Source organism: Micromesistius poutassou (genome assembly GCF_964030765.1).
Source record: "Micromesistius poutassou genome assembly, chromosome: 12".
In the NCBI taxonomy this organism is placed as follows: Eukaryota; Metazoa; Chordata; class Actinopteri; order Gadiformes; family Gadidae; genus Micromesistius; species Micromesistius poutassou.
This window is the reverse complement of record NC_140282.1, coordinates 1,952,409-1,961,978: the sequence shown is the minus strand read 5'-3', so window position 1 is coordinate 1,961,978 and position 9,570 is coordinate 1,952,409. Positions and strand designations below refer to the sequence as shown.

General features: G+C 45.8%; 1 protein-coding gene across 1 annotated transcript in view; it reads left to right on the top strand.

Annotated features, from left to right (window-relative positions):
• garre1 (granule associated Rac and RHOG effector 1) overlaps positions 1-1,691 on the top strand; it is a gene marked incomplete at its 3' end in the record, with an annotated part of 22,320 nt that extends 20,629 nt beyond the window's left edge. Inside the window, 1 exon segment of the mRNA XM_084475870.1 lies at positions 1,662-1,691. Within this exon segment, the coding sequence (XP_084331996.1) occupies positions 1,662-1,691 (30 nt within the window).
• Positions 1,692-9,570: the final 7,879 nt, after the last annotated feature.

Genomic DNA, 9,570 nt, shown 5'->3' with positions numbered 1-9,570 from the left:
TAGAGCATGGAAACCCGACCAGAGCTCGGTCACATCAGCGAGATAAATATAATAGAATAGAATAGAAACTTTAATTGCCACACAACAATGTTGGTATTTTTTGGCATTGAAGATTTAAAATTTAAAACAGCTCTTTTTGTAGAGTAGCCAATGGGGTCGGTCGTTTCACTTGATATAAAGGTTTGTTTTTGTGATTTAAATAAATTTAAAATAGGACGTGAGTGTGTGATGAAATTTGTTTATGTATGACAACGCAAATCGTGCATAAATTAGCCTAGTCTAGCCTATGTGCGCAGCGCAGATGATGGGAGACGTAGGTGGCATCAGGAGTTTATTAACCACGGAAAACTACGTCTACTTTGGAAGTATTTCTACTTAGTAGTCAAGGCGGATATGAACCTGTTTATGTCCAATGTAAGGGTTGTGGATATTCATTTTGTTCGATTGAAGGAGGATTTCATTGAGTTGGCCCAGAACTTATTAACGTCGGTGCTACATGGATCAGTGGCAGGCAGCGCAGGACGTAGCCTAGTTGATTGCCTAAAACTTTGATGGATGGGTTATGTAGGCTAAAGAGTTATTTCAAGGAAAAGGGCCTTTCGTCAATGGTAAGAGTTGATTTTCATATCAATAAGCTACTTTCGTGTTAACGTTAATTTTGCTTCACTGGGGTCACTCGTGTTCATTTGTTTCATTTAGAGACCTACGTAGGCTACCAACAAAGCCTCTTGTGTTAATTTTTGGGATTTTTTCCTGTTAGCTTGGGCCTTTTGTGTGGGCATTTGAATTCATTTCAATTGGCTATATAATTGGGCTATGCACGCCTGTGTTTAAAGCGGCCAGTGACAGGACATAGGACTCGATCGACTACTCACGTTCAAAGCCAAATTTCTTTGAAAATGTTTAGAACCTCAGGAATAGATTTGATGATTTAAGCTACTCTATTGGGTTTATATATTTGTGAATCTGATTGAAAATGTCAGTGCCTCACCAGCCACGAACCTCACCGCACTGCTATTATTCACATCTCATTTACATCTCCATCCATTTTTTATGTTTTATAAATGATTAAAAAGTGCTAGTTATACAAATCACCCAACATTTAACAGTGTAGGCTACACAATTAACATTCAGGCAAACTCATTAAAAAATATAGGCTGCTCCTGTTTGACCTTCACTTCTAAAACTAAGATTATGTTTACCGTAAAAATTACGTGGCTTACCCATAAGATTGAAGCAACACATGCATGAACCCTACGGGTTATCAGAAGGGACCAAAAACATTTGAATAAACAAATTATGTAAACACGTCTGCAGTGTGTGCTAAATAGGACCAATCTCAATCAATAGGTTCGCGATGACGGCCGCAATGCTTGTAAAAGACACACAGGCTGACACATAAGTTGCCAGACACACGGGTCGCCATTTCAAACCCTTCCATTTGCATACGTAATATTGCTGCTGCTGCGAATGCACTGCATGTGTATGTAAACACACACACACTGGGCTGTATGCATCATCCCACAGGACACGCTGCCCCTATGAGAGCCAGGCTCTCTGCAACGTGCACTTGAAGATCCACTCTGCCGGCTGCGGTTCTTAAAGGAAATGTCTGCGATGTCGTGACTTTCGTTTTCCCTGTTTGGTGTTTGATGGTCTAGCGTATTCTGGGTCTGATTCAGGGGCTGTAGAAAAGCATAACATGAACTCATTGTTAATTGATAATTGTTCTTCCTGCACCTTTTCCTTCACTAACTATGTTACCGTCAGGGAGCAATATCTGTATAGTATGTATAGATTCTACCCTGTTTTTTTTTTCTTTTTTTTGTGAAACGCAATCTGTTATGAATCGACACCCCGCAAAGATCTGCACTGGAACAAGAATCCAGCCACATAATAGAGTCAGGAGGAACGGTATTACAATTGATTTTTAGAATTGAATGATCCTGCCCATCTTATTGATTTTCATGAAAGTGTTATGATATAGGGAAGGCACGACTGCAGTAACACCTTTCAACATCTCTCTGCACTGCGGTGTATACCGTGTACTTGTATCACTGCAGCCTTACAGTGAATAATGAACGTAAAATCGCGTGCAATGTATGCAAATGTATATTCTGTGTGACATATGTTGCGTACATGTGTGAAACTCTTGCATGTGTGGGCAAACTGCAAAGACACGACTCGTGAGATATGGGTGTGTGGTGTCAGAAAGATAAAGGAAATGGTTTCACATTCATATATACTGGGAAATAATGGGTGATCAACATTTAAGTCTCAAAGGAGTTTTGTTTCTATTTTCAATGCATTTAAACACTCCGAAGTCTTTAGGGTCTGTCTGTCTGTGTGTGTGTAATAGATGGGAGGGGTGTCACTAATACGGACAAGGTTATAGCCTGGGAGTCAAGCCAGACAGTATGACAGCAGTGATTCTACTGTTTAATTCTGAACTGAAGTTTTCCCTTGTCAAGTCCCCGGCATAAACCTCAGGTATTTAAGGGCAAGACTGCACACAAAGGAAACTCTTTCATTGATTCCTTCTTTGTCTACTACCACTCTATTACCCTCCATGGCTCTCACTGTCTGACTCCCTCTCACACACACACACACACACATGGACACACACCCTGACAAACACACACACACACACACCCTCACACCCACCCACACACACACACCCACACCCACACCCACACAGCCGTGGCCCTTTCTCTTCCATTAAAACCAATCACTGGTGGCGTGTGATTTACGGGTCGTGGGGTTCTCGTCCGGGTGAGGAATAGTTACACCTACAACAGTGGCGGCGGGCTTCACAGCTGCTCATCGGAAAAATGCTCAGGGGTGTACATTTTCAAAGACAATTTATCTGAACGGCTAACTCCCCAGCGGGCCCCCTCGCTCCCCGAGTGCTTTTGATTCTCTGAATTGTCTTTAAACAATTACTTGGCAGAGGAGCGAGATGAGGGGGGGGGGGGGGCTGCGGTGGCCGCGTTTGCTGGTGATATGTTTTATCTAAATCACGGGGCGCTCCCGGCTGCCACGCCGCCTAAATAAATATAGGAGGAAGAAGGAGGGAGAAGAAGATAAAGGCTGACATCCAATGTATTAGAGCTCAACACGGTTAGATTTGAGGCACGGCGAGGCTGACGCTCGCTTGGAGCTCGGAGCGCAGAGACGGAGAAACTCGCTCGCTGCTCTTGTGCGGGGGCTGGGAGGACAGTGGCGCAGCGCGGCTCTCTCTCTCTCTCTCTCTCTCTCTCTCATAACGTGTTGCTATGCAAACACAGTGATGTGTTTGAAACCTTGAAAACCGACAAATACACAAACTAGTTCAGCGGTTCACAGACTTTGACTCTCAGTGTGCTACTAAAATGGATCAATTCACATGCGATGGCAAAGAGGGCTCTATACTCAAGTATTACTGCAGGATGGCTATGGCCAGAGGGAAACAGTGGTAAGAAAAGCAGCGTATGTGTGTGTGTTTGCATACGTTGGTGTAGTATTTGTTCTTGTGTGCATTCATAAAAAATTTACATCTGTGCATGCCAGCGTGTGTGTGTGAGTGTGTGTGTGTGTGTGTGTGTGTGCATATGTGTGTGTGTGTGTGTGTGTGTGTGTGCATACGTGTATGTGTGTGTGTGTGTGTGTGTGTGTGTGTATGTGCATGAGTATATTTGTCTGTCATCACGTGTGTGTGTGTGTGTGTGTGTGTGTGTGTACTCACGTGCGCTCGCATGTGCGCACGCGCGTGTGTGTCAACAATAAGCCTGGATGTTCTTCCGCCGTGAGCCCATCTGGCTCTGCGGCTCGGGGAGACGAGGGCCCCTCAGAGCAGCAGGCCGTCAGCTGGGGCCCGCGGAGCGCCCACTCAGCGTAAGTGACTATTATAGTCGCCGGGGCCGACATGCGGTTCATACTGATGAGCGCCATGACTTGCACCGCTCGGCGCTCGAAACACCATCACCACCATCACCACCACCGCCATCAGCACCATCACCACCACCACTACCATCACCACCATCACCACCATCAGCATCAGCATCACCACCATCATCAGCACCACCACCACCATCACCACCATCACCATCACCACCATCACCACCACCATCACTACCATCACCACCACCACCACCACCACCATCACCATCACCACCATCACCACCACCATCACTACCATCACCACCATCACCACCACCATCAGTACCACCACCACCACCACCACCATCACCATCACCACCACCATCACCACCATCACCATCACCACCATCACCACCACCATCACTACCATCACCACCACCACCATCACCATCACCACCATCACCACCACCATCACTACCATCACCACCATCACCACCACCATCAGTACCATCACTACCACCATCACTACCATCACCACCACCACCACCATCATCACCACCATCATCACCACCATCACCTTCAGCACCCCCACCCCCACCACCACCACCACCACCACCCCCACCATCACCACCACCACCACCGCGGAGGGGCCCCCCCTCCCCTCTCCTCTCCCCCCTCTACCCTCTGTGGCTCTGTCGCGCCGCTGCTGTCCTTGACCAATTACCCCGGCCTCTCAGCGTGACACTCGCACCGCGAGGAGCCAATCAGGCGGCGAGGTGACACGAGGGTCACTTCTGAAAGATCTGCTGTACTCGACCGCCATTAACTGTCAACATCAACAGCAACGACCCCGTTTATGTTTCACGTGCTGCAAACGTGTATAAACGTGGTATCTTCAGCGGTGTGTGTGTGTGTGCGTGAGTGTGTGTGTGTGTGTGTGTGTGTGTGTGTGTGTGCGTGTGTGTGTCTGTGTGTGAAAGTGTCATCCCGGGAGATCCATAACGGCGGTTGGAGGATAGCATCACTGGCTTATCCACAGATGGTGTGCCGGCTAATACCACAACACAGAAGTAGGTACAAAGGGAACGGAGGTCCCTCCCAGGACAGCAGGAAATGGAATCCGAGCGCGACAAAGGACGCTGCGTGTGCGTCAAGCTGCTACTTATCTCCAGCGGGAAGCAGAGGCAGATGTAGTTCACCTTAGCCGGGGTAAATACCTGCCAATCAAAGCTGCCTGCACCGCACTCTGTCCCTGGATGTAATGTCAAGTGTTGCCGAGAAGGGCATTCAAACCTGTTTCTGTGGTCTTTGGTGTTTGGCGTCACCTCGTCACAGCGCTGACAACCTCTTTATAAAATGCCCGTATATCGTGCGTGTGTTTTTATATATGTGTGGGTATTTGTGTGTGTGTGTGTGTGTGTCTGTGTGTGAGTGTGTTGGAGGGTATTTGCGGGCAAGTTTGCGCATATGTGTTTGAGTGTATATGTGTGTGTATTTGTGCGTGTGTGTGTGTGTGTAAATGTGTGTGGGTACCACGTTTTGGTATATGTGTAAATGTGGGTTTATTTGTGTGTGTGTGTGTGCGTGTGTGTGTGAGGCTATTTGTGTGCATGTTTGGGTGTGTGTGCGTGTGTGAATGGGTGTGGGACGCTCTTAGTGTGCGTGTGTGTGTGTGTGTGTGTCTGTGTGTGTGTGTCTGTGTGTGTGTGTGTGTGTGTGTGTCTGTGTCTGTGTGTGTGTGCGTGTGTGTGTGTGTGTGTGTGTGCCTGACTGACCTGGGGCCTCCTGCGGGACCATCTCAGACAGGTCCTGCAGGTGGATGAAGAGCACCAGGCCTCCGGCGGCGAACAGCAGCAGGAACCAGAAGGAGCAGAGCAGCATTCTCTTCCGCCTGCGCAGGGAGTCCAGCACCATCCTCCAATCCATCCACAACACCACCCAACGTACCGTGTAGCAGCCTGGACACCGGCTACACAGGGGCGAGAGACACAGGGTATCAGAGGGGGGGGAGAGAGAGAGAGAGAGAGAGAGAGAGAGAGAGAGAGAGAGAGAGAGAGCGAGAGCGAGAGAGAGTATCAGAGGGGGGGAGAGAGAGAGAGAGAGCGAGAGCGAGAGAGAGAGAGAGAGAGAGAGAGAGAGAGTATCAGAGGGGGTGAGAGAGAGAGAGAGAGCGAGAGCGAGAGAGAGTATCAGGGGGGGGGGAGAGAGAGAGAGAGAGAGAGAGCGAGAGAGAGAGTGAGAGAGAGTATCAGAGGGGGGGAGAGAGAGAGAGAGAGAGCGAGAGCGAGAGAGAGTATCAGAGGGGGGGGGGGAGAGAGAGAGAGAGAGAGAGAGAGAGAGAGAGAGACAAAGATCGAGAGAGAGGTAAAAAGACAGTGTTGAACGAATCATGAAGAAAGGATACAAAGAGAGGGAGGGCAAGCAGGAGATGTAATAAAACAAGAGGTAAGCTATGTGAAGAGCACAGTTACAGCTCGCATGCTGATGTTCCTTCGTTATTAGTTCCTTCTGGTCGCCCGAGGAACTGTTCTGATTAAGTGCAATAACACGCCAAAAACTATTATTTTATCCTTTCCCCCCTCTGCAAAAAAAAAAAACCTGCTGTGCATTTTTAGGTCAGACTACAAAAGTACAATCAAAAGCATCGCCGCAGGCCCTTTTTCCCTGTGACTTGTTGAAGGTTCGCTAATCTCATGACATCCCAGCCTCCCATTAGAGGAGGTTTGTCATTTAACTCGACTCTCATTGCTAAGCACCAGGAAAACACTCAAACACAAACAAACACTCCACACAGGTCAAGAAACCGTGCCTGTGCTTAAGGGAATTCAACCAGGGCTGATGGGATAAGAATTCATGGCTTTACCGTCGTCGAAAGTGCAGCACGGTGGTCCGTGTGAGAAACAAAGCCGTTTTTTTTTTTGTTGCTGATGTGTTCGGAGCAGAGGTCTTATGGTATTGATTCACAAGCTCGCACGCAATCCAAGACAATGTGACACATGGAACATAACGACCATCCAGCAACATGACTTCTTCCCTCTTAAAGGTTTAAGGCAAGAGGGACTTGGTGAAACTAAACATGTAGTTTCTGACAAGCCTGCAGATTTTTTGCACGTCCCTTCACGACACGTTAAGGTACAACGCTGACATGTCCGCCATGGGCAGTATTTTGTCTACACACTCACGCTAAATAGCGTGCTTTCTTCATCCAGCTCTGGAGGTGTTTCTGCAACGTAATTATTCAGAGACAAAATATGTATTTTTGGTGCAATTAAAATGTTAGTTTCCTGGGCAGCCTTTATACGATACACAGTACACAGACCTACACTGGATATTGTCTGACTCAGACCTGCAGTGGATATTGTCGGACTCAGACCTGCAGTGGATATTTTTGGACTCGTAGTTGGATAGAGATGAGAAAAGTGTCTCTGGTCTGAGGGGCACTGGGGAGAGAGTGCATGCCCGATCATTATTCATATTCAAATGACTAATTAGGCAAGCACGGGGTCCAATTTCAACACTGCAGTCATAGCAAAAAAGATTAAGTATATGAGGTTGTTGGGTTGAGGGTTGCGGTGGATGTTGAGACAGCAAGACAGGGAGAAATCTTTGTTGAGTTACGTTGAGGTGATGCGGAATGAAGAGACGGAGGTAGAATCCAACAGAATACATTGTGTTGTTCAACAGGGCAGAGGAGAGGTGTGCCTGCTGTCATGGTGACCAGATGTTACACGAGGAAAAACAACCCCCACGAAATAATGAGCTTTCCTAAGAAAATACTTTGTGCCGCATAAAACCCGAAAACTCTGTAAGGAGATAGAAAGAGGTAAATACACATGCTGATTGTCGACATAAATCCATCATGTCTGCTTCATAAGCCAATATTGAATATGTTACATCTCGACTGAACTTATTACAACCTGTCCATCATACTAGCTGCCAATGTTGACACATGGACCACCTGAAGATAACGAAATAGCTGGGTGATCATCTTTGTGACAGCTGCCTTGTAAGCTTCAAAACTTAACACACTTATTCAGCTTTAATTCAGTAGGTGACTGAGTTGATTGGACCACCTAGAAGAGCTCATTCTATCTGAATTTGCAGGGGAAATGTTTCCTCCTATATATATCCCTCCTCTATAAACATATACCTAAGACTCATTTATTCATTTTTTGGGGAGCGGGTACTGGGCGCTCTGGGACCGGGTACCAAGGGTATTGCAATTCTAGCTAATGAGAGAGGAGAGAAATGGTGGTAATAAGGCAATGATAGATTCGTACACAAAAATCTTCCAATGACCATCTCTTTTCTCAGATATGGTCATTGGAAGATTTTTGTGTACAAATCTATCATTGCCTTATTACCACCATTTATAGAATGGTATATAGAATAATTCATATAATTCACTCAATCAGTGTTTCCTCTAGGATTTTTTTCAGCAGCGGGGGGAAAGAGTTTTGTTGTACCTGTTGTACACAATTTTTTTGTGGCAGTGGTGCTGTAAGTTGGTAACCTAGCAACGCTAGGGGGGTCCGAGGGCATGGCCCCCCGGAAGATAATTTTGAAAAAGAACAATTTAAATGGTTACTTCTGGTGAGATTTTTTTGGGAAAAATGTACAGATTGAGCTTCCAAATATGACAACCAACAGAGTCAAGGTATCTGCTGAGACCAGATCATTGTGCAAATGTGCCTTGAACTTGGCAGAAACTAAGTTTTCAGCTATTTATTTGATATTTATCATAAGCCTTAGAAAAAATAGATGAAAAAAAACAACAACAACACTGATAATGATCATGACTATGTAGGATGTTAGAGCGTGATAATGTTAACCCGTGTTGCCTTCTGTATAACAGCTAGATAACATATCCATTCCAATCCAACACACCTTTTTGTCCAGATGTGTGGCTTCACACACTTTCAATACAAGTATGTGTCACTTGCTCTGCTAGTTGCTATGGTTTGTGGGTTGACAGCCTAGTTCCCCATCTGGCGGTTTATATAGCCCATAGGAAAACATACACTGTATACTTGAAAAAGGTAGCAGGAAAACAACCACATATCCCTTCTCATTGATCTTCCTCCAAGGTCGAACATGAACGGAAATACTCGTCATGATGCCATGTTTATCATATTCATTTATTTTGAAATGTTCCATTTAATTTAACATAATCAGTATCACAACAAAAAACAATCCACTTTACGTAGCCCCATAATGTATTTTGTAGCATTGGCTCACCAAACAAAAGTGAGGAGATAAAATCAATTTCACCTCCTAGCTTTTCTGAGAAATCTCATCAAGAACCATTAGCTATGCTAAAATGGTTGCTATGCCAACATGTTTGGCTATCAGTGTCACATCTTGCTTATACAGGCCTTAATTCTGTACCCTATTTCTACATGTGTGGTTCGTTTTCCAGTGCATTATACTCCAACCTTGTTTCCAAGGCAATTACGATAAACACGTTTGTCATCAGCGCTCAAACTCATTTTACATAGTATGGCTTCACACAGAGGCCTAATGTGTGTGTGTGTGTGTGTGTGTGTGTGTGTGTGTCTGTGTTTGTGCATGTGTATGTGTGTGCTTAAGTGTTTTTGTATGCGTTAGTGTGCGTGGCTGTGCGCATGCATGTGTATGTTTGTGCGTGTATGTGTGTGTGTCTGTGTTTGTGAGTGTGCATAAGTGTGTTTGTGTTTGTGTGCATTTTCATGT